We start from the raw sequence: 26,884 nt of genomic DNA, 5'->3' as shown, positions 1-26,884 counted from the left end.
GTGTGCACTAAAATAAATGAGCATAACAGTTATTCTGAAACGCTGTATTTGATACAGATATTGGACCAATTCCACAAAGCCTTTGCAAATCCAGTTTATTTAGTTACTTTAAATTGTGTGTTTACCTGCACTGAAGTAACAATAAGTAGCCAGAGCATAGTGTGTTATGTATAGGCAGTAAAGAAGTCTCTTAAAGTTTTCATAAAAAGGATACATTAGTAGTCTTACTAATAAATGGGTGTTGGATAACATAGATGACTTCAGTGGTCCTCTACCTGTGTGGACCAATTTTCAGGATCAAGGCCTAAATTTCTGAATACACAAACATTCTGAAGATCTTTTAATGATAAAGATGTTGATATAGTATATTGTTACATTAATTATCTTTAATACAATCTATCAACATATTGAAAAATGAATTATTATATGTGGTCTACAACATGTATATCAAAATCTTCATGTACAGGTTTTAAAGAGTCTCAGTTTGGATCAGTGGGCAAACTCCTGTTAGCTGCTGCTACTCTAACATTTGTTATTTATTTTAGAATAAGCCACTTACTCAGTATAGAATTTGCATATTTAATCAGAGGAATAGAAAGTTAAAAAAGATATATATTTTAAAATTCCTATGTTATCTGGTTAGTAAACATGTTAAAATTTAATAGTAAGTGCAATGGAGTCCTGAAAGGCTAGAAAAGCCTGCCTAGCAGACAAACTTGCAAATCTTTTTTTTAGGTCAAGAGAGAGTGTGTGTGTGTGTGTGTGTGTGTAGGGTGACAGAAAAGAAATAAAAATGGGAATTAGATGGTTTAGGGATCAGTAATGGGATATAGCACCTTTACACTCTAAAGTTGCAAATTCAAATATGGCTCATATATATGATAACGTATATCCTTGAATGACCGTATTTTCATGAAGACTACAAACCAACATCAATACAAATTTTGCATGCTCAGTTTCCCCAATAAAACTTCAATAAATACAACCCCCGCCAAGAAAACTTTGTTTTTCTGTTGTCCTCTCCTTGGCATCAGTGTGGAATACCTTATTATTAGATCCAATACAAATCAATCTGACATCCGGCATTAATGGGTTAAAGTGAGGGTAAAATGAAATAAGATGATATTTTGGAATTGCTGCAGCAAATTGTGACTGATGTGTGGAATGAAAAATCTTGTCCAGCAGAGAGAATATAGACAGTTCTGTGAAGTCATTTCTTCACTATATTATTTTCTGTGGGCTACAGACAGATATGCAATATCCACTCAAAAAGAAGTAGGCAGAAAAACACACCATGTATGGAAGTCTCTGAAGGACAGCTTTACAAATACAAAACAAAAACAACCATGTAGAAAACTAAAGCATATCTTATTTTTATATATTGATTTATTACAGTATAATTTCTTATGTATTTCTTTCTTTTTCAGGTAAGTAGATAAAATCTGTGACAGAAAGAGATGTACACAAAAAGCTTGTTCTCCCTCTCCCCTTCCCCTCCAAATAAAAAAAAAAAAATAAGGAACACAACACACTTCTAAATAGATTGTAAACATTTAAAAAGTGCAACCAAGGGCATTGCCAATAAGCCACAGGTGTATGCTGCATGAGCAGAAGGAAATTGATAGCAATTGTGAGGCGTGTAATGATTATTCCATGCTCATAATAAATTCATCCTAAAGTGCTGTTGTGCATCTGTTGCTATAGAAGATTTTTTAAAGTAAAAAAATCCACTTCTATGCAAATCATTTTAGTGATATTCTTTATGATTTGGGCAATGCTTCAGAGGAGACTAATTTTCTCTGTATGAAGAAGGATATAGCTAAAAGCCAATTCAAATCACTGAAGATTGCCACCTAGGAAAGGTGACAAGTGGCAACTTAGTTAACTGAAGCAGCTAATAATAATAAATTATACATCATTTATTTCTTACACTGATGTACAGTTAGCCACCAACCAAAATTATGTCAACAACGGATAATATTCCTTATTTCTCTGGAATAGGAAGAATAACTCGTAATACTTTGTTTAATTCTTTCTGCATTGAAAAAACATTTTAGTAGTCTTTCTTCCTCCCTCTTTCTCAATATTTCTCTGAGATTTTTAAGTGCCACCCAGTGCCTCCTCTGTTTGACATTCATTTGGTTTAAATGTCTTCAAGACAACAAGCAACCCTCCTTTTGCATGGACCAGGGGCAGGTAAAAAGAACCTCCATGCCAGCTGGGATAGATACAGTACAGTGCATGCTTACATCATGACACCTTTCCCTGAGATGCCATGTCATGCTCCCTGCACCAGTGGCTTTGGGGAGTGTGTCGTATGAGCCAACAACTCTAGGGACCTCCCAGTACTGAGAGAGTCTCCAGTTAGGTGGACACGGCCAATCTGTACTCCATTTGCCCCATATAAGCAGAGCAGTGCAGAAGCAGCCCAGCAATTTTTAAAAGGAGCTTCACTGACATTTTAAATACTGCAGCCAAATTCAACCCTGGAATAATTCTATACTTGTGATTACACTGGGGATTAAATAAAATGTGGACAAATTTGGCTGAATGTTATTAATTGCTTATGTGACTTTAAAAAAAAACCTGTGGTCCTACACATCATTCTTTTTTCTTTTGTGACCAAAATGACAATATTGTCTGTGACTGTGGAAGCAAACATTACGTTAACCTAGGTGAGAAATAACAAACTACGAACCATGCATGGTCGGGAATGGAAGTAGCCACTTTTTGTTATATGTGTTTTTCAGTTAGAAAACAGCTTTTGATAAAATGATTTTAAGAATTAACAATCACATCATAACTTGCTCTTCACTGACACTTTTTGTTTAAGCACAGAAAGAAACAAATGCAAGTCATGCACTCAGATACTGCACTGATAAGTGTAGTATAAATGGATGGATGGATAGATAGATTTAACTGCAGTAGGTCTCATTAAAAATCAATATTTGCAATAGTCACTGTACCAAAGTATCTGAAATACCATACCATTTCCTTATATATAAAATATATCAAATATAATGGAAATAATTATAGAATATTAGCACATTTCTAACTATTCAAATAGTAGATATTACATTATTTAATTGTACAGAAGAAACATTTTCAGTTTGAATTTCTAAAATGTTCATTTGAAAATATTTATATAAAATCACATACTTTAACATTTCAGTTAATGTAGAGTAATTTCCAGTGTAGCTAGTTGTTCATTGTCCAGGCTTTCAGGGTCACTAATTTCCACTATATTGAGTAATTTGTTTTAGCTGTTCCAAACATAGCAGCCCAATCTATTCAAAATAGCCATAAAAACTAAATTTAATATTGTTTTTCACATTACTGATCATTATACTTGGATTAACTGGCAATTTAAGTGTGAACTTCAACCTCTCGATTGAATTTTTCATTCCAGACTGTAGCTCTGTTGGAAGGAATAAACACAGATTGGGAAACGCTCTCAGTGGCACATCTTCCAAATGGACCGAGTTTAAACTACAATAGAACAAAACAAAACAAAACAAAACAAAAAACGTGGTCTTACCTAAGTGGGGTAATGATGCCTCTTTTCCTTCTGAAGGCAACATGCACCACAGACAGACTTTCTCTGCCTGAGAAACAGCCTATCCACAGAAAACAAAACTCACCTTTGTTCTTTTTAAACATTTAAATCCAGTATCCAATAACCATATTTTGCATGTGGAATGCAAGAAACTGCAGGGGGCACAAAGGTTCAATTCCAGTTCTCATAGCTCTGACGTTTAGGCTGTTAAATCAGGTAGCTGCTCTGCAGCTGCATTGCAAAGGTGTTATTCAGATCTTCGATTTTTTTTTTTAATGAGTCAAGTCCCAGTACATCAACCTCTTGTGCTGTTTTATCTTTTTTTCTTCTTATGACTGAGTTACATTTTTAAAACAATAGGACAGTATGCTATAAATATATTTTATTGCCTCTGAGTGTGCCTCTTGGGAACACATTCATTATAATAATATGAGTTCTGCACCTTTAAAAATATTTTTGCAAATGTAGTTTCCAAATCTACAGTTCTGCTAATGGGTTTTGCGGCTGTCTTTTGGTTTGCCAAATGGCACTTGTAATAGCAACTTAAAGCATAAATTGCCTTTGTATGATTAAATGCGCATGCACACACACACATATATTCTCTATGAAGACCGTTATCAGATATAATTTTTGAATGACATAAGCAACAAGTAAGGGGCAGTTGCTTGGCATTTTAAATGCTCTTATGTTAGGAAGCTTTTTTCTGCAGTGTTGGCTATTCATGGCATTTTGCATCATTAAGGACTATGAAGCCAGATTCCTAATAACACACCGTAGTCCCATTATATATATTTTTTTCAGTCTGATAATGAATTGGTTTATTGTCTTTGAATAAGGTAGCCAGGCCAAAAGGGGGAGGGCAGAAAGAAAACTTTTCCCCCTCAAAAACAGAAAAAGAGATATTCACTAAAATCTAACCTTACCTGAACGTCCAGAATACATGGTTCATATCTTTAATGAGACTCTTTAGGGAAATAGCTGTTCTATTGATGAGTTTATTTATTATAATTTGATTGTTGGGGATATAACTCAAACACTTGGAGAAATGATCTGATACTTACGGATCAAAAATCTGCAATGTAGTACTTTTAGGGCATGAGTTACCATGTGTAAATTATGCTTTCATAGCTTTCCATTTATGTTTATTTGTCTTATGATGAGAATCCAGTGAACCATTCCTCATATGACCACAACTGCTGCCCTAAAACCTGTTCCTTTGCTCCAAGAATCGCCAGGGTCCAAGCATGGATGTGAATTGTTATGCTGTCTGTGTGGCAACTGACTCAACTGAGATATTTAATAGTTCTCTGTTGTTGTCTTTTAGATGAGTTATATGTGAAATTGCTGCACTTGTCAGTTGCTGCTAGTTCCATTAAACCAGTCTGTGGGTTTAGGACCTGACCCTGTGTGAGTAGGTATTTACTCATGTGAATTGTCCCACTGAGTGAAGATAAGATACATTATACTATTAAATCATGCAGTGAAATAAAGAATATAAGTACCTTTCAGAAACAAGCAGCTTGGTTTTTCATTACCCAGTACCTAATACTGTCATTTATTTTTACCTGTGGGATATGTTTCTAAAATGTTTCCATTCTGATTTTATACCATTTTACACACACTTTGCACAGTGGTAAATGAGAATGCAAATTGCCGGGCAGTTGGAAAGCAGGTACCAGGTGATTATTTATATAATTACTTATTTTCTTTGTGAATAAATATGAAGGTCAACTATATTTTGATTTTTATATAGAGAATGAATAGTAACGCCGGTTCCAGGAGGTAGGCATCCTAGCAAGAGACCAAAAATACCACCACATTCATAAAAGAGTAGCAACCAAAAGTCTTTCTGTGCCCCCAAAACATCATCTACACCAACAAAACTCATGTCAGCTCCTGCAACACACTAATACAATAAAATCCACACCCCTATTTAGACCCACCAATCTCTTCAGCAGTTGGCACAAAATGATGTACTATGCAGATTCAGTCATCAGAATCAAGTTATTTCAGATGAACAGCAAGGAAAGAATTTTAAAATGGCGGGACATATCAGGGTAATTCCCTTGTCAGCAGATCCCTCTCCTATATATAAACACTTTGGCTAATCACAAATAATTTACTGCAGGAGCATGTAGCTGGTGCAAATGAGATCAGAGTCCTGTTGTTTCAGGTGATGAACATATACATTTTAAAAGACAGTCTGTGCCCAGAAAAGTTTCCAATCTAGTCAGACAAAGGGTGAGAGAAAGGAAGTTTTATTATCCCCATTTTATATTTTGATAACTGAAGCTCAAGGACATGAAGTGACTGAGCTACGGTCATGGAAGAATTCTGGTTTAGAAGCAGGAATTGAACTTAGCTCATATGTATTCTAGTTTTCTTCTTCATCGGAAGCATGAGCTTTTCATGCTGCAGCAGTGAGAAATTTGTTAGGTGATGCTTTGTGATGCAAAGGGGTGATCGCTGAATCAACACTAATCCTATTTATATTTCACATACCAAAGAGATACACTGAGCTAGGCCTAGTTTGGGGATAAGAGACTTCCTGCACATCAGGCTGGATATAAACAACCCAGCCATGCAAAAGTAATGGGCTTCATCCTGAACTAAATCATGAATGATTGTTAACTTATTAACCATAGACCTCACATTATTCAACATAAAGAAAGGATCTGGAATTCTGACTCCTCATTCTCCTGGAAGATAACATATGTACCCAATGAAATGAAATAAAACGACTCTCTCCAGATTTTCCCCTCAGGCCATATGTTTCCTGCATAGCTGCACAAACCACTACTCCAAATTTTTGAAACCCAGCTATTCCCCAGGTCACCAGATCAGCAGTCAAAGCGGCGTTGCCTTTAAAATGGCCATTGAAGGGCCTCAACTGCCACGGCTGGGTGCCCAAATTAAGTTCTTCAGCTCAGGCTACAAAGCTCATCTTCAGCCAAAATGACTTTCTACCAATTCCTCCCAACCGCTCATCTTCCAAACAGATACCAATGCAAAAAGAAACCACTTCAGCTCAACTCTCCTCAGCCATACAAGTCTGACACTCTAAGAATTACACTTATTTAAGTTTTAGCTGTGTAGAATAAAATTCTTCTTTCTCCACAGCTCCCACTATCAGGCAGAGAAGCAATGCTAAAGCCCCTTTCCTCTTCTCCATTCCTGCCACCGCTGTTTGAGGAATACACAATACCCCCCCCCCCCCCCCCCACACACACACACAAACAAAATGTATAGCTCCCTCCCCATGGCTGTTTTAATTGAAGATTCTCAATGAGGGATCTCCATATAACTTTCTTATCCTGGCCTGGAATATAGGAGGGTAGTCTTCAGTCATTCCCGGTCCTGCCCATCATTATGCCCAGGAAATCAGAGCAACCCACTCAAAGTGATGAGGTTGATAAAACGCTGGTCTCGCCCTGTCTTTGGAGAGGCTCTAACCTCACATGAAACAAAGATGGCCCAATTGACCAATCCCTGCTATTGGGTCTTGAGTTGTCTATATTCCCTGAGTCCCAATGTCCCTCCCATCATCTCTGTCACACTGTACACAGACTGTTCTAAATGGTGTAGCAAAACCATCCTCCCATTTACATGAAGATAAATAGAGAGATCGAGGAGGAGACAATCCCCATTCCACAGGTAACCAAGGGGCAAGGAGTTGGTCACACTCATTTGGTAGCTACTGGAACAATAAGTGTTTTCTACCCAAACTAGAAAGGGTGTGATGTGCAGACCAGGCTTTCAGTGGCCAGGGCAACCATCTGACATGATGGAGTTAAGTGTGGATGTGAGGACGCAGCCTGCTCAGACCAGAGGGTCGTGTGATTGATCTGCTAAGGGTGAATCTGCTGCTGCTCTTCATGTTTCTGTAGGTTGATAGATCATCTAGGAGGGTAGGGAGGTTCTGTGGCAGTTGGGAGGGTGTTTGGTGAGAAGTGGATCACAGATGCAGGGTGACTGGAGCCCGTGAGAGAAATGTAGTGTTCTAAACACTCGGCAGAGTGCATGTTGGGACCCACCGGGTACTGGTGCCAAGTTCTTAGAGGACCTACAGCCGCCAGTCTCATGCACACTGCCAGACACATGCAAGAGGCCAGAGTACTTCAGGGACCTCAGGGTTGGGGGTGATCACACAGGGGTAGTCCTGACACTGCTTTTGTCTCAGCTGGGATGGGGTGAGCGCTTATAGGTAAGTCAGGGTGGGGGAAGACTGAGGGGGCCAGTATGGGTGTCTATCATGACATGCTTGGTATACTGTATATAACAAATTAATGTTATTTGTTTTATTTTCATTTTCACATTTCAAATGGACAAAATATTACAAACGATACAGTCATTGAAATAATTATCTTTCCAGTGAGTGAACTATATTACTGAAATGAGCAATTTGTCACAGTCTCTTTATCCAATAATGCTAACATTTTTATTTTTTTTAAATTTTCAGTAACTTCTGGTCAAACTGTTACTGTGGTTACACAAACCGTAGTAACCAAGGAAACCACCATCTCCAAACTAGAAATGCCATCTTCCTTGCTTCTGGAGGTGCCAGCCCTGGCTGACTTTAATAAGGTCTGGGCAGAACTCACTGATTGGCTTTCTGTACTGGATCGAGTGATAAAATCCCAGATAGTGACAGTGGGCGACCTTGATGACATCAATGACATGATCATCAAACAAAAGGTATGAGAAACATTAAGACATTGATTTTTGCAGCTGAAAGCTTGTAACAGCTATTATAAGGGTAATCATTTCAGCATGGAACATAACAGCAAATATTTAGCTTAAGGTCTGTAACATACAAATTCCACAGTTAAGCTGTTTTAAATTAAATTCTAGGATTTTAATTTTAAGATAACTGAAAAAGGAACAGAGTAGTTTTTTTAATAATGAAAATTGCATTTAACAGAATGTGCCCTTTTATAAACGTGTGTGTTACAGCAGTGAAAGCCGATCTGTCTGTATATCTCATTTATAATGCACCCATCCTGGTGGTATCACAGGCTCAAGGGTCAGATACAGAACTTGAAAAAAGGGAGGAAATCTAAAGAAAGATCCATGATGTAAACAGGAAAAAAATATACTGTTCCATACCTTTTTCACATTTGAGTGTTTCTGTAAGAACTTTCTGAGAGGCTTGTAGCCTTCTGTCATCCTGTTATGAAAAGCTCCTTAGTCCTGTTATGAAAAGCTTCTCAGTATACAAAAGAACAGCTTATTAATGCAAGTGTTTTGTCAGCAAACTGCTTAAGTATTACTCATCTTTGAAAACACACAAAAATATGGAAATACACGTGCATAGACAAAAACAAAACTTTAACTTCAGCAACTCTGTAGCAATAAAAGTAATTTGTTATTATATAGCCTGAAAGTAATTACCTGCCTTCAAGATTTAACAGTGTTCAATATAAAAGATTCAGCTTGCCTGTGCAATACTTTAAGTGCTAAACTTCCATTCATTTGAGCTCTTGTAAACTGAATTTATGGCTTTGTATTATAAAATATTCCTCTGCTCCCTCCTCCAAATACGAAATCTAACTATTACAGAGGAAGGAAGTTAACATTTTTTTCTTTATTTAAAGAAAAAAAGAAAATAGAATGGAGAAAATTTGTATGATCTTTCTCTTAAACAATTCTACAAGAGAGGAATGTATTCAACTATATCAGCAACTAGGTTCTTTTCTGTTTCTTTTTTGTGTATTTCTTCTCTCCCCCCCCCCCCCCCCCCCCCCCCCCAACTTGTGATTATTTGATATTGGTTGTTTTTTCCCTGAGACTTTTATTTTGTATTACCTTCCTGAGACAGCAAAAGGTTTTGGCATTCATCTCCATCTGTGATTATAGGGCCGGTCAATATTTTCAGTGTAAATCTGTACCATCTCTCTAGAGTTTCATACCTGTATTGTAATAATATATCTGAGGACAGGGTATACAATGGAGACTAGATAAAAATAATTTTTAAACAGTTTAAAAAATATTGTTTTGGCCATTTCTAAGTGACATGAAGGCCAAAGAACAAACATGTTATATGATTAAGATTTTTGTACTTTTTGTAAAGCCTTAGATTGAAAAGGTTCATGTTGTCAAATACTTAGCTTAGAACATTAGCTATAGAAGGGCCTTAACTTTGTTTCAAAACTGCATTATTTCTGTAGATTTTTGGTTCTGGGGAACCAACCCAAGATGCCGTAAGTGCTCAGTTACCACGCTGTGAAAATTGGGTCTCATTAAGGGGTCTCATATTAGGCATCCAAAAATAGACACATCCAAAACTTTAATGTTGGCGTATTTTTTATATCTTGCCCCAGAAAGATGAAACAGGTCTTTGTTTTATTTCCATGCCTTTCCTTTTAGAAGAAAAAGGAAATTTTCTTTAATAAATACAAAAGTTAAAGAATATTTTAAACCATAAAAAAAACCCCAACCCTCTGTAAACCTGGCAGTCCATTTAATATTGTCCAAGTTGTCCATGTAAAAACAAGTGACCTTAAGCTATCCTTTCCTTCACAATCACACATAATATTATTGAGACTAAATCTCTAAGGGCATTTTGCACAGGTTCATTTCACTCTCATGTCACAAGATCATAGTCACTAACCCTGCCACATTTATGAAGAAAAAATGTTTAAGACATCATTAGCCCACAAGTGACCTTTCCTTGAAAGTGGCCCCAATGAATTGGAACTGTGAATGGTTACAGTAATAAAGTATCAGGTACAGAGGTTGCTTGTGTGTGTGCGCATCAGGAAGCAGTAGAGTGTAGTAAGCAATGCATACACTGTGTAAGGAAAAGGAAGTTTTCAGCATAGCAAGAAAGTATTATAATGTCTAATAATTTCATCCTGTTTGTAATTATGCTCCCCATATATATGTCAAAAATATGAGTGGACCCAAATATTTTGCTGTTAAGAATGTATCCTTCTTGAATGCAACTCTACTAAGGTACTTTAGAAGTACATAAATACATGGATAGTTCTCTTCAGTATAGTTTAACAGACACTTTAAAACCCACAGAAAAGAATTTATAATGGTTTTAATTACTTTGCCATGTATTCATCAAGGAATAAATACTGTACTCTATACTCTGACTCAAAAGATTGATTTTTTGCAACAGTTGGGATTTCAAAGCTGTGATATGAGCAGCATGTTGTCTGAAAACTGACTGACAAAACAGAATTATATGGAATTTGCTTTTCATAACCTGGTTCTATGGCTAAAGTTAGGAAAATGATGAAAATAAATAACATGCCCAGATGTAGACTGCTGAGAGAATCAACATAATAAGGTTCAATTCAGTTGGTTTCAGATGATGCTTCATTTTATTCTGATCACTTCAGAGCAATCAGGGAGATTTGGACTCAAGGAACAGTTTATATTGTTTATGAAAGAGAAATTAGTGGACACAGACATGAACTTTCTTCTTCTGCTTTGTTATGTAAAGGTGGCAACTTCTCCAGAGTTAAAGTGTCAACAAGCATTCATTATAAAGCCCTGTTTGACATCACTATAAAAATAGCTTGGACAATATTTATCCTATAATTTGCCATATTTCCTCTGAAGGCAGAGAAGAATGTCCAAAGTTTGAAGACAATTAATTACACTATTTTTAGTTATAGGTAATTAAAATGTCATGCTCACTTGAGATTTTTTGACTTTTGTCTAATGTTTCTTTGCCTTCCTCTAGTTCCAAAACAACTTCAGACTTTTCATATAGTTAAACCTCTTTGAAAACAAATATGCTGGTTGCATTTGGAGAAAAGAGCTTTTAATTTAGCAAAGTCATGAATGATTTTTTGTTGCGGGTTGTTTTGGGTCTAATACTGCAGCCATTGATTTCAACCGTAGACTTTTGATATCAACTTGTGAGGCAGCAGGATCAGGCACAATATGGATATGTCTATACTGACGGCGGCAAAGTCGCCACCGCCAGATCAATCTTTCTGGATCAATTGAGCGGTCAGCGTAGACCTGCTCAATCGATCAGGAAGTCGACTGAATAAAACCACCCCCTCAAGTAGTGTAGTGCTGCGTTGACGGGAACAGAGTTCCCGTCAGCGCAGTGCAGTGAAGACACCGTGCAGAAGAGAAGCACAGCAGTCAAGCTACTCTGCGTAGCTTGCGTAACTCCTGTCAACTGCCGCCGAATTGCCAGGTCAGTGTAGACCAGGGCTATGTGTGTGAGGTGCCCTCTGTTTAGCATCTGCAGTTCTGAAACAAAGTCAAGACCCTTCTATAGCTAATAGAAGTGTTCCATTAGCCTGTATGTTTTTGGAACTGCACGGCCAAAGTTATTATGGAGAGCTGCTGGTATCTCCATAATTAAAGTTACAACCACAATGCCGTTATATGACTAATTTTGGTCCCATTATATAGCTAAGTTTGGTCCCCCTTTTAACTCGGAAAAAATAAAGAGAAAACAAAGCAAAATCCTTATGTTTTCAAATGTTTAGGTTTAAGTCTTACTGACAGCTAGAATGTGTCTGAAATCTTTGATTAAACTGAGTGTGTACTTTCTGAAATTAAAAGACCTGACATGGCTCCTTTTTGAAATTTTTGCAAATAGTCTGATGTTTCTTCTTTCTACCCAATAAAATAACATTACATCACAGCATTGGAAATACAGGTAGATTTTGATATTGTATTATACAAGAAGCAGTTTTTAAGGGCAAGAATAGTAAAATATTTAAGAATTTGCCATTATTTGAAAACTAGACATGATCTTCTGTCAATGAAGGGGATAGAGAAAAAACAAAAAAAACAAACAAAAAAAGTCAGAGCTAAAATGAGCTGGCCAGCTTGTTTCCAGGAGGACAAAGGTGGGGAAGGGAAGAAAAAAAATCCAGGGTCTGATAAAATTATTCATGTATTCTACAACAAAATACTCATGTGATTTAAGGGGAATGTGTACCAAACTGTTTTTCAGAGGTGCTAAATGAAGATCATTGAGTTTAATAGCCATAGATTATATAGGAAGTTTATGGGAACAATATCTTGGTCTTTGAGGTAGTAGAACCTTGGTTTCATTGCTAGACTACAGTGCCCCTCAGATTGCTTAAAACCTCCGTACTTGGGCAATGGAAAAATTAGGGTTAAGGATGCCCATCTTTTCCTGTTAATTGGTTTGGATATACAAATGGAGAAATTACCATGATCTGTGAAGAAGTTGGATGTCATTTGAGAAAAATAGAGAGAAGCATAGCACCAAATTTCTGGTTATGAGAGATGGGGAGGAATGGCAATTAAAAACATAGGGCAAGTTAATGGTATATTATATGCATTGTTTATAGACCTTATAAAACAAAGAGACAAAATTAGCACTTCAGTAGCTTAATTTTTTTCCTCGCTTTGGGCGTAGTTCTGTAATGTTCATTTTATTACTAATACTGCTTATTAAGTACTGCATATGCAACTGAATAAGTGGCAACATCATGGTTCAGTGGACTATATTGTTACGTTTGCTCAAAAGTTTTCTATCTGAGTTGTTCTGAACTGATTTTTTTTTTAACAAAACAAAATTTCATGGAAAATGTCTGTTTATGTCAGAAAACCTAATTTTTTTATTGAAAAAAACCCCCCGAAAATATTTTGTTTTGTAAATGCTGACCTGAAACCTCATGAAAGTTTGGTAGCCTCATGTCCCCATCTTCTGTATGGGCCATGCTCCATGACTGGAATACATTTCCCATGATGCACCATAGCCAGGGCGCCTATGAGGCCCTATCTCTCCTCTCTGAGAGAGGACACTTTATTGCATCATGAGACATGTAGTCCAACCAGGCAGCCCAAACTGTAGAGGAGAATGGGAGCTTGAGGTAATGTAGCAGCTTCTCCTAATTGAAATTTTTCATGTTTTGTCTGAAATTTTTTGAAGTTCGAACTTGTCCCCAAAAATTTGAAATTTTCTATGGAAAATTTAAACTAAAATGAGACATTTTTCATTTTCTCATAAAATTTCAGAAGAAAAAAACCCACTTTTTCAGCCAGCTCTCTATAATGTATATTTTTAAGGTACATTAATGGCCAAAATTTCAAAATCTTGGCCACTTTTTCCAGGTGCCAGCTGCACTTCCTAAGTTTAAACTCATAGTTTTGTATCTACAGTTGATTTGCAGGATACTAATTTAGGTACTTGCTCACTTAACTATCTCATTGTGGGTCAGATCATGTAGTTAGAATCACGGATACTTGACTTTCCTCAGCAAGTCATGTCACGTGTAATTTTATCAGTATAAATTGCACCTATAAAAAGGGAGGCAAGGCCTCAGCCCCTTTTGAAAATTTAGCCCTTAGTGTCCTATAGATGTCCTATAGATGTCCTATATTCACTTTCAGAATAGTGATATATCTTTATAATTCCCATGTACATAACAGTACCTCCTCACATGATGTTTTGCATGGTACCAAAATGCACAACAGAAAAATGTGTGGTCCTTGTGTACATATGGTGTTAAATTTCATTTCATTCGCCCACTAATACACACTAAGGGAAGAATTCACTCAACCAGAATTAAATCATGTGGACTGCAGCAGTTTGGGAATAGAAATTCACCCTTTCTAATCCTGGTTTAGGGAGCAAGGTTGTCCCATAACTTCCTAAATGATGTTACTCCAGCTTGTGGCTTATATTGGCAGCCTCAACCTCTTCTGTACACTTGTAGATTGCACTGTGGCTCTCAAATCTGCATAAACACCGATCTGCAGACATCCGCTGCATCCATCATTGAGCCGTGCTTATCCTGTGCCCAAAGTAGAGCTGGAACTGAAACTAGTGCGGCAGCATGCAGTGGATGCATAGGCATTTCTGTGCAGCTGCTGAGCTAGCTGGACCTCACTGCAGCCCCTGTGCAGAGCTTAAGTGGCGTGGAGAACCTTGAGCCAGCCCTCTTCAGCAGGTCCTGTCACTTGGGGGACTAGAGCTATCATTTATGCCTAGTTCAAAGCGTTACTGTTATTCTGTTTAACATGAAATAGCTAGCAGAATTATTTTTAGACTATGTCATGCTGTTAGACTTCTTAAATAAAGAAGTTATTCTAAATTATGAGAAATACTGGAAGGCTGATTCGTGTGTTTGAAGTGAATAATATGCTAAATGGCGTTCTAAATACCCTTAAAAAATAATTAGAATTACAAGATTTCTTTTTGAAAGATTTTAGCATTTTTATAGAACACAGCAGAATGAAAAAATTTCTTTGAGCCCTTAAGCTTACTATTAAAGGGTAGAAAATGCAGCATGTTGTGCTAGAGGGACTTGTATCCAAAAGAAAGCTGAGTGTTAAAAAGGAAAACTGCCATGAATCTGAAAATTGGATCTCTTGAGATATAGTATATATGCCAGAAGACTCCTTTTTATTACTCTATAGCCATAAAGAAAGCCAATATTTTAAAACAGTTTGTCCATCTCATTATGACATGACAGAGAATATATTTGGTTTTTGTAATAATAAAAAAGTCACTCAAACAAATTTCTCTGGGAGAGTGTTTAGCAGCCACTTTCTTATTTCTCTGAGGTGTTTAAACGTTGGCACATGTAATATCTTTTTATTTCTAAGGTCCTGATCCAAAAGTCATTGAAATAAATGGGAGAGTTTTCACTGATTTCAGTTCATTTTGGATCAGGCCCTAAAGCATCAACTTGAAATGCGAACAGGTTAGCAGTGGCTGAGGGTCACTTCCCTCCAATTATTGTTTGTTGCTCTGTTGTGAAGAGAATTTATTATCTTAGTCCATTTTGTATCAAATAAGTTTCTGTTCAAAAGGAAGCCATCACGGTTGGCACAAATTGGCAATACTGTTAGGCTCAGCAGAGAGGACATTGAGAATGAATTCTCCAGGGCAGCACTGAGGCTCATTTGCATGTCGATGATTAGAAACTTGCACCACCACTGTCCATACTGTATCTATTCAGTGGGTAATAGATTTTTTTCCCCCTGTAGTTCCTCAGAGTGACCTGTTACATGAATTTTAAGGCTCCAGTTCAGGAAACCACCTCCATTGGACTGCTTACTTGTTTGACATTGCTGTTGGTATCATCATTATTCATTTATGTATTTGTATTACTTTAGTGCCTAGAGGCCACAGCCTTACTGTGCTAGGCACTGTACAAACATATAACAAACAAACCCTGACCTGAAGAGATTACAATCTAAGTGTAAGACAACAGGTGGCTAAAAAGATAGATGAGGTACAGCACAATGAGACTATACTAATCAGCACAACAAACAGCATTCACAGAAAACCAGCTGCCTTACAACTGATCTGATTTTTTTTATATAAGCATCATAGCAGACGAGAATTTTAAGGAGGGTATATGAAGCAGGACAGTGAAATGGCTTTGTGGATATTTAGGGGGAGCTCCTCTCATGCATAAGGGCAGGAAAGAGAGAATGTGTGATGGTGCTTCTTGGAAAGTTTTAAAATTTTGCTGGCTACATTTGTGGAAAAAAGGTGGGAATCAATGTCTTGATACTATATAAGAGATCAGGTAGGCAATGAAGGGCTCAAAAAGTGATGGAGGGGCTTGTCTACACTTTAAACGCTATAGCGGCACAGCTGCATGGCTGTAGCACTTCAGTTAGACAGTACCTACACTGATGGGAAGGGTTGCCCTGTCAGCATTGGTAATCCAGTTCCTTGAGAGGCAGTAGCTAAATCGGCAGAAAAATACTTCCGTCAACATAGTGCTGCCTACACAGGGACTTAGTTCAATTTAACAACTTCACTCGGGTGTAGAACTTTCTTGTGTAGACCAGGCCTAAGAGCTCAGTTTGTGCTTAAGTGCTTTGCTGGACTGGGACCAAAATTCATTAGGGGAAGAGAATTTATCTGAATAGTCACTGTTAATAATTTTAATACTGCTGATCTTTGGATAATGTTTTTCTAGTGCTGGAATAAATTCATGTGTTACTAGTTGTGTGTGGCATGTGTGGATATGGCTTTTGCAGAACAGGTTAGGCAATTTGTTTTCATGCTAAAGGAAAAACTTACAAAAACCTTCAGTGTTTCGAATTGCTCACGTACAAGGACTGTTCTATTAAAATCACTTAAAATCAATGTGGCTCTTGATATTTTGAGTAAAAAGCTTACATTTAATACCGTGAATCTGATATCATAAAACAACAATAACTGCAATAACAAAAAACACCAATGGGACTTTTTGCATATGAAATCCTTGAATTTAACTGTGGATGGTTTCCTTCCTGCCTTTATAGAGATTGAATTGAAACTCAACTCTATAACTTCCTTTGATACAACTGATGCAAAGATTTTGTAAGCCCCCATTTTAGTGTGAATCTGTGAGACAACTTCATAACCAAAAAGGACAAGGAGTCCCATGACGAGAGAAAAGAAAAACTTCAACATAAATTACACTAACTTGCATAATGGACAGTTGATATATTACATTACAGAGCAGCAGTCAGCTTGCAAGAGCCCAATTATCATTCTGTACACATAGATGAAATTCTATGCTGCATCTCTAAGAGGCACAGCACAGAACTCGCAGCTCAAAGGCAGGGGGAGCACTAAAATGGCTTTAAGCCACCTTTGCCCTCTCCCAGTTCTGATCTGCTGCAGGGGCCACAGAAGCTCCCGTCATAAAGACCTCATGGGACTTGGATGACATTTGAGACCTGTGGACTGCTGTACAAATCTGAACTGACCATATTTGTGTGTGTGTGGGGGGGGGGCTGGCAAAAGTAGGGGTGGTTCTCTTTTTATTCAGAAATTGTAAAAGGTATAACAATAGCTTCTTTTCTAAGTGATAACGCATTGTATAAAACTCGAATCCAGTTGTAATAATAGAATTCAAATCAAAACTACAGGAGCCAACTGATAAACATGCTGATTTCATAGGAGGGCAAGAAATGTTCTAAATATAAACATGGGTCCCAGCAGAGCTTCCTAATGAAGCTGAGCTTGAAACAGACAATTATTTTATGTGGGAGGTGAAAATTATCCCAAAACTATAAATTAAATAGACACTCTCTGTAAATCCACACTAGCAACCCCTTGAAGTGAATCCATATGATACCTTATATAAACACAGTTCTAGAATAAAAATAATATTAATAGGCACAGGGCATCTGCCTGTAGAGTATTCCCTCGAGAATAAAGGCAGTCAGCAATATCATTGCCACCATTCCTCAGGGGAGAGCTGCTTTAAAATCTGGCTTGCCCTATTCACTTTCTGGACTGTGCAAGTAGCCAGTTCCTAGCCTCCTGGCTGAGGGGATTGAGATGGATTCTGCTGCAGTGGCCTAACTCCAGGAGGAATTTTTTTCTCTTTTGCCCGGGCCATAACAATAATATTTCATGCTCATGTATTGTTCCACAGCACCTTTGTGATGTTAAACAAGTACAACTTTACCTGGGATTTTCGGAAGAATCAAAGGGAGTTAGGTGTCCGGCACCACTGAATGTCAATAGACATTGGGCGTCTAACTCCCTTAGGCTCTTTTGAAAATCTCATGTTTAATTATTACTGGTAGATAAACTGAGACTGAAAAGTTAAGGGCAGAATTTTCAAGAGCATCTAAAGTGACTTAGGAGCACACTGAAATTCAGTGATCCTTAGTCCCCTGAGTCCTAACCTCTCTGCGCATTCTCTCATCAGTGTGGTCCAGCAGCTAACTTTAAGTTATCAACATATATAAGAGTCAGAAATAAGAAAGAGACAAAATACAGTACCTCCCAGTGATATAACTTAAGGAGAAAAGCTAATGTAGCAGATCCTGAGCTTCTTTCCTAGCAGATTTGATCAAGAGAGATTTGCATTTGTGCAGGTACATTTCACAAATATATTCATCCAGACATTAGCATAGGCACCCTGAGGACCTGTAACAAGATAGAAGAGAGGTGTGATGAGGTGAGCAAATCCCTCACTGGGCCTGAAGGGGTCCAATTCATACCTCTCCAGACCAACTGGGGAGGAAGCTTAAAAGCGAGCTACTGAGTCAAAGGGGCAAGGAAGACAGACCTACCCTGTGGGATCCTGGAGAGGGGTACTGAAGAAGCCTCCCTCTGACGAATGTTGAACCTAGTTGGGGCTCAAAGTTTAGTTGTCTCTTCTTTCTCTTTGGTACCTTATTTGGACTTGGAGCTATGGGGGGAGAGAGATGGTAGGAAGTGACCCAGGGAGGGTAACTTGGAGGGCAATCCAGGGTGACTGGATGACTCTAATAGGTTGGATCCCAGTGGAGTGGGAGGGCCTGGGCTCTCCTACCAACTGTCCCTACTGAAGGAGGGACATGAGCCACATTCCAATATCAAACACACACACACCCCGCCCCGAGAAGAGAACATTGCAAACCAAGGTAAAGCTAAAGCCATCCTCGGGTGAGGAACTGGGCTGAAAGGTCTTCCTGCTGGAAGGCGATATTGGGTGTGCTACCCACTAGACCACCTTGCTCTCTGATGATTCTATGCCACAGGCAAAATACGTATTTATATTTATAAAAGAGATATCTAATACTCTGGGTGCTTTAGAAAAGAAATGAATATTTTTTTTCCTTAAAGATTAGACTATTTCCATTCCTCCAAAATAAATAAATAAATAAGTTAAAAATCCCAGAGCTGCTTCTAATTAAAGAAAAATATATTTTTCATAGTTCACATCCCAATTTCCAATGTTTCCTATCTCAGTATGGGTGGTAGAAAGGGTACATAAATCTATAAGACATTTTAGTAACATTTTAGTCTTGAAATGACCATTATTACCTAACAGGTAAAGTGTAAATACAGTCCTAGTGCTGCACTTCTAAAATATTAATATAACTCTTTTTCTACTGAAGTGAATACTAATGAAAGAAAAACTAAAACTTTGCAGAACTTAACAAAAGGGTTCCTCTGAGAGATCAAATAGTTGTTGAATCAGGAAAATCTATTCCTCTGTAGATCTTGAGAGAGGGATGGTGGAGGAAATGTCTGCAGTAGCTGTTCCAAATCTTCTATTTGCCTTTTTCTCTAATACTACAGCAGCATTTTTCAAGTATCATAGGATGTAATTAACCTTTTAAGCTTTAAAATAAGAAATTGATAACAATCATTATTTGTCTAGAAATGCCTGTGCACTTCTATCACTTCTATTACTTCTGTTACATTCAGACATTAAATATGACATGCATGACTAATTCTCTGTATGTACATAGCAATCTGCCTATCAGGTATTCAAAGACCAGGCAGGGCACTGTGTGAAAGTTAGATGACTTTATGAAGTTACAGGGCCAGGTTTGATAGTACAGGATAATGGTTAAGTCAACAATGCACTTATAAGCAGAAAAGGAGAAGCATAGACTAAATGGAAAGAAGCGAATGGAGTGATCTGCAATAGGAAAATGCTAATCAAATTGAAAAGTAAGACTTACAAGATGTAATTAGACATGCACTTTTGCATGGCTCTGAATGCTGGGCACTGAGGAAGAGAATGGAAATTAAAATGTTAAGATGGATGCTCGGAGTCACAGGTATGGACTATGATCAGAACAAATGAATTAGGGGAAGTGTGAAGGTGGTACCAGTTATAGAAAAGCTGAGGGAATCCGTGTTTAGATGGTTTGGGCATGGGAAAAGAAGATTGGAAAAATCTATAGGAAACAGGGTGTTAAACTTAGAAGTGGAGGGTAAGAGAAGGATTGGAAGACACAAAACTAGATAGATGGCTGTTATACCAAAGGATCTGATTAGCTGCGGTGGTTCCAAGGAACTGCTCAAAGACATATTGGAAATGGAGAAGAAGGACTTGAAGAGCTGACTCCATTGATGGGAATAAGGCTTGAAGAAGACTGAGTCAGGTGCTAACTCCTGCTACTCTGGTGGCACAAAGGGGCCATAAATGTGGCTTCCCAAGCAGCTAAGTATTTGCCTTGCATGAAGTTTGAGTGGCATAGTGTTGGCATAAATGGCTCTATACCACTTCCCTTTGAAGTCATTAACATAATGGACGTTCTGGGGATGTGGCTGGTGCACAGCTGCTTTTCAGCCATCCCTAGATTGCCTGCTGGGCCCTTACCAGCCATTATCAGATAACATAAGTAAGAACGATCCTGAGGTTGCTCTGACTGGCTCCCAGCTGACCCCAGAGGTCATCAAAAGTGGCATAAGGTCAGACCCTGCATCTAAGGTCTTCGCACTAAAATTAAGTCGATGTGCAGCTACCACAGTAATAAAAGTGGTGTTTCATGTCTCCATTATGCTCCTTCTGTCAGCGGTGTGCGTCCTCACCAGGAGTGCTTCCACTGACTTGACTGTGTGGGGCATCAGGAGGCACTGACAGCTGGAGCTCCACTGCCCCAGGGTTGACAGCCCGAGCTGTTAACCCCACACGGAGCTCACAGCTAGAGCCCCCCGCCACCCTACCCTGGGGCTGACAGCCTTACATCAACCTAACTCTGTAGTAAAAACAACGAAAGTCCTGTAGCACTTTAAAGACTAACAAATTTAATTTCTGCAGGCATAAGCTTTCATGGGCTGTAACCCACTTCATCAGATGTAAGGAATAGAAATCAGAGAGGAAGTATATATATACATCTAAGGGTAAGGAACAACAATGGGGAGGGTAGGTGTTAGCAAAGTCCATTTAGTTAGAGTAGTTGAGGCCTATTCACAACCATTGATTAGGAGGTGAGAATGTGTGAACAGTGACAATTACTTCTTGTAATGAGAGAACCATTCCAAGTCCCTATTCAGACCCAGTCTGATTGTGTCTAGTTTGCATATGAGTTCCAGCTCTGCAGTTTCTGGCTGAAGTCTGTTTTTGAAGGTTTTTTTTGTAGAAGTATGGCAACTTTCAAATCAGCTACAGAGTGTCCTGGGAGATTGAAGTGCTCTCCGATTGGTTTATGGATGTTACCATTTTTTATGTCTGATTTATGTCCATTTATTCTTTTGTGTAGTGACAGTCTGGTTTTGCCAATGTACATGGCGGAGGGGCATTGTTGGCACATGATGGAATATATTACATTAGTAGATGTGCAGGTGAATGAGCTCCTTATGGTGTGGCTGATGTTGTTAGGACCTGTGATGGTGTCACTAGAGTTGATGTGAGGGCAGAGCTGGCTATATACAGACTAACATGGCTACCCCTCTGGAACTAACTCTGTAGTGTAGAGCAGAGCAAGCCAGCTGAGTATTATTCAGCCATTTTGCAGAGCTTAGAAAACAACTTGTTTTCATTTCCATGACATGGGGAAACTCAAACTAGAATGTAAAGGAGATCTTGACTTTAATCGACATTTAAAAAAAAAAAATCTACCCCTTTTCATTGTAGAGGTAACACTGAATGTAGAGAGGTGATATATAACCATATCCACAATCTCTTTAACTTAAATTAACGAAATCTATTTCTACAATAGTAGCCTGAGGACAGGGGAGCCTAACGATTATTCCCGCTTCCCTCATTTCATGCACGTGCACACAGGGATATCCCAGTCAGCCATTTCCAGAAGCTGGCATTCCTAGTGGCCTGCTGATGTTTTACAGGAATTGGATAGATTGGAGGGATGGTCAAAAAATGGTTTTGCAGACATGCCAAAAACTGGTAAGGGCGGCTCTGTGCGCTATATCACGCAGCATTTTGAAAATATAACTGAATGTCTCATGTAACTAATAACTCCATCTCTCTTTTTAAATTGTACTTTTTATGTTTTTGAAAATTCAAAGCTGGGTATGAGAAATGGTGGGAAAGAGTATATACAGGAAAATGTTTATTTTGTATAAATATCGTTGTCATCAGGGATTTTAGCTCCTGTGCAAGACACTATCTTTTTTCCTGTGTCATTGAATGTGCCACACAGTATGTACGTGTGGTAATGCAGCACTAATAGTGCAGGGTTTAATACATGTTTTTGCTTCACTGAAATATTGCAGTTAGTGTGTTTGGGTTTCTCTTTGTGTATTCCTTCCCTTCCCCCTCTCCCCCGCCACAAAAATTTGGTGCTGCCAATTCCCTGCCATTCATTAGTGAAAACTAATCTTGAGATATCCAGCTCTGAAGAGAGAACAAAGTTACTGTAACAGGAAAGTTAGGGACTCTACATGCGAATAACTCCATTGACATCAATGGGACTATTCATGTGTTAAGCATGTGATTAAGTACTTCGCTGCATCAGACGAGTGATTAACATTTTCCAAGAATAAAATCAAGTCCTAGTAAAGACCTGTGAGTGACGAGTGAGTTTTCACTATTCAAACCTTCTGTCTGATAACACAGTAAGCAAGGTCACAAAAAACATTCTGTATTCTGCTGCTGTGGATGCATATGATAAGGACTTTCTCGTTACTCTTAACCTGTTACCATTATTCATTTTCCTCCCTCATCCATCCACTTTTAAAAAATAAAACAGCAATTTAATGCTGCTTGTGGGAATCCATAATGTTCACTCCTCTTCCCCTTCTATACAAGATTGCATGCAACCAAATTTGAGTTTCAAACCCAGATATTTAGTCACTTTAGCCAACACTATACTTTTTTCCTCTTGCTTTTTGACTCGTGAAATGTTGCAGTTGAATTGCTAATCATGAAATTCACACTAGAGCTGAAACATCTCAAATATTGAATTTATCTAGGAATAAATGTTTGTGGTAACATCTGTTTGCAGATGTGTGGAGCAAAGCCTCGATTTCTGCAGACATATGCCACTCACAGAAGTGTTGCTTAAGACTGTTTTTAAAAGAAGAAAGGATCCTGCTTATCTGTTTTCTGTTGCAGGATTATTTCTAAATCCCCAAAGAGAAATAGATGATAAAACCAAGAAGACCCCAAGAGCAAGGACATATATAAACTGAGGTGGTCCATTACTTCAAAAAGAACAGGAGGGACGGGGGGAGAGGGGCGAAGGGGGTTTAAAATTCACCTTACATTTTTGTATGTATGTATGTTTTCCATAAATGATTGGTTATAACAAGGATGTAAATAATCCAAAACTCTGCTGTGTTGATCCTGTCTGTCAGATATTATAAAAATAATTTTTAAAAAGCTGTCAGAAACATAATCAGAAATGCCCTTTGATCCACTACATTGTTGTACCATGTTGATTTTGATTTTACCCCTTTTGATTTTAAAAAAGGTATCTACATCAGTAGGTGGTAGACTCTAGAGGCCAAATCCTGAAAGGTGCTGGGCATCTGAGTCAAGAGGAGTTGTAGCACCTCTTATGATTTGGCTCTAGTTATTGACAATATAAAGGAATGTAGGGTTATTTTAATTGAATATTAGGATATCATATTATCTGGATCTAGGAAATTTGGGGTCTTTATAATAATCTACATATAGATCTTTCGATAATTCTCTCATTTGTTCATGTTTTGATATTTGTGCTTTAAATAGTTTCCAATTCTGGGAGGTTCTGGTTACAGCTGGTCAGAAATTTTCCAATGGAACAGTTTTCCTTTGGAAAAATGCTGATTCAGTAGAATCGAAACATTCTACAAAGAATATGTTCATTCCATCAACATTTCAATGAAACCCACGCAAGTTCCATGGACATCTGCGCACATGGCAGGTTTCTTATGGAAACTTGTCTCGTTTCCTGTCAGCTTATCTTTCTAGCAGCCAGGGCACCCAGGTTTCCAGCTCCTGTGAGGAACACGCCTTGTATCATTGGAATTTTGACAGGATCAACATATTCCCTGTGCAACATTTTTACTTTGTCCAAAGCAGACAGTCTGCTGAGGAGCTGCTGTTCGCAGGGCTTCCAGGCTCAGGTTTATTTGCAGTCTGCTAGGTGGATGGATGGGCTCCCCAACTCCCTGGGCAACCAGCTGCTCGGTTCACTTGGGTTTTAAATTTAATTTAATTTAATTTTATTTTCATTTATATTATTTAATTGTATATTTTTATTTTTAAAATTATTAAAACAGCTACAGCTCTAATCAATATTGATTGCTGACCTTGTTTTCTTGTTCAAATTGTCCAAGTGTTTCATAAAACGGGAGACAGTGAACAAGAAAATGAGATAAGATGTTTCATTCAGTACTAATAGGAGTAGCAGCTGGTTTAAATAATTTTAAAAATTAAAATAAATTAAAATAACATATAAAATAAAAATGAAAATGAAATAAAAATGAAATATAAAAATAAAATAAAGAAAAATAGTAATGTCAAAATCAAAACATTTCATATTGAAAAATCAAAATGTTTCACTTTAAAAATGGGGTTTTTTTTTAATTTCTTTTTTTAAAAACAAAATATTTAGATTTTTTTCTAAATGATTTTTTTGGAGTATCCATTCTGCAAGAAATTTTGAAATGTACATGTTTTATTCCAAATTGGATTTTTTAGTTTTTGACTTTTGAGAATTTCCTGTAGAACAGGAATTAAAAGTTTTGCCTAGCTCTAGTTCTGGATCCTACTAGTCCAAATCTTCAGTCTGCATATCTACTTCTAACAACTTAACAACTAGTCACTTCCCTTCATGGAGAAACTCTGGACTCAGTCCTGTTAACTCTCTCACCTCTGTTGCTGTGCATCATCTCCTACTGATTCCTACAAGTGAAGGGAATGGAAATTAGCAGGGGGATATTAGGCACATTGTGAAAGAATCAAATATTATAAAGATCATATATTGTATTACGTTATATATTTTTTAATGTTTTATCATTTTATTTTCTCTGTAGAACATTCACTAATGCCCTAGTGGACAGTTAAGAGTTTTCATCCTTCTATGTTTGAATTGCTTAAAGCTTGGAGTAGCCAGGTTTTTTAATCCATCATATAGGAAATATTTTCACTGTCAGGGGCAATCTAGATATACTTAATCCTGCCTCAGCACAGGAGGAGGAACTAGATAACCTTTTAAGGTCCCTTTCAGCCTCACAGTCCTATGATTCTATGACATACCTTCACAAGAACAGTTTCAACACTGTTTTTTTAGGAGAGTTTCAGCAGTCTGCTTCACAGTCTTTACAAACTTATGCACAATGACTATATCACTAGTGTTGGGATTTTCTTGTCACATCTGTTGGGTGGCCTTAGAGACACCATTATATCCCACTTAAAATCCTTTACAAATCACCAAGAGCTATCAAACATATGCTTACTTTGTAAATTATTCTAACTTTGTATTATCTGTTTTTCATCACAAGAAAACAGATTAGTTGAAAACCCATAACATCAGGAACAAAATACGGGTCCAAATAAGCATTTCTGTGAGTATCACAATGTACATATCAAACAGCACAGTCAAGGCCATGCTCCAGAATGAGAAACCTGTGGATAAGAATGAGTTTTTGCTTTAATGGATGGGATCCATTAACATCGTTTATCTTAGATCCTTTTTATGCATTATGTGAATCGTTCATTAATGCCGGCAGTTTTTAAGATGTCCTGGAGTGGGACTAGATCTCCAAGGGATTGACATATGGTTTATCAGCTACAAGTCTTTGTTTTTTATTTAACTTTCATATCACTGCATCCTAAATCCTCTTTTGCTTCTGAGGACCTCCTGTACCTGAAGCATAAGAATGTAGCAGGATATTTTTGTGTATGTCAAATAGTGTGGAGTAACATAATAGATCTTTAGGAATACATATATCTCCCTTTCCAAGCATTGTGATCAGCTCCCGCTAATTTTTAAGCCTTCTTATAACTCTTTCTACTTCTTCATTTGCCTAAAGCCGGTATGCAGTAATCTAAATATGATGTATTTAGCCAATTCTTTTAAAGTAATGTATACAGAAACATAGCCCACTTTAAGAGTTAACTGTCTGTGGCAGCCTGAGTACTGCAAAGAACTATGCACATGGATAAACATTTGCAGGACTAAGCCCTTTTGGGCAGACTTGACATTACAGAGTTTTCTAGGGAAACAAAATAGAGAAGCAAGAGTAATCATCAACCACAATCAATAGGTATGTTGTGGATTGGGTGAAGCATCATTGAGCCTGGTGGACGGGCCCACCTCCTGCCATTTAGGTTGGCTGTGGGAAACAGTATAGCAGCCCCACCTAGAACAAAGGCATACGCAAGGCTGACCAGAGATTAAAGCAATGCGGGCAAAGAGCTTCACTGAGTATTGTTTGACCTGAAGTGTGGGTGTATTTGTGTGTAAGAGAAGCAAGAGACACGGGACAGAGAGAAGCAGAAGGAAATCCAAGCAGGCATAGCCAGAAAGCATGACAAGTGGCCTTGGAGAAGCCTAGACACATTTTAGGCAGAGGTGCTACCTGAAAGAGGCTTGGACCCATGAGTAAGGACGCCATCTCCTGTTTGATTCCTCCTGTGTTCAGGGAAACAAGACTTTGTACATTCTTTGTAAATAGCATTGCATCACCAATTTCTCCTCCCTGGTGGAACAACTTGCAAGACTTCATAGTTTTGGCTA

At 37.9% G+C, this 26,884-nt stretch overlaps 1 protein-coding gene across 26 annotated transcripts in view; it reads left to right on the top strand.

Moving 5' to 3' along the window:
* The window catches only part of DMD (dystrophin), a 1,854,857-nt gene that overhangs the window by 1,361,611 nt on the left and 466,362 nt on the right, over positions 1-26,884 (top strand). For all 26 annotated transcript variants that reach the window (XR_010919130.1, XR_010919131.1, XM_067545076.1 and 23 more), the window contains one exon: positions 8,016-8,251. Coding sequence is in view for 24 of the 26 variants with exons in the window: in XM_067545076.1 (XP_067401177.1) it covers positions 8,016-8,251 (236 nt within the window). In the remaining 2 variants the exon portion in view is untranslated. The remainder of the gene's footprint in view (positions 1-8,015; positions 8,252-26,884) is intronic.

This window comes from Emydura macquarii, unplaced genomic scaffold, assembly GCF_026122565.2.
Source record: "Emydura macquarii macquarii isolate MOO-44397 ecotype Brisbane River unplaced genomic scaffold, CSIRO-AGI_Emac_v2 contig_1043, whole genome shotgun sequence".
In the NCBI taxonomy this organism is placed as follows: Eukaryota; Metazoa; Chordata; order Testudines; family Chelidae; genus Emydura; species Emydura macquarii.
Note: the sequence above shows the minus strand (reverse complement) of the source record. Positions and strands in the feature narration are given on the sequence as shown.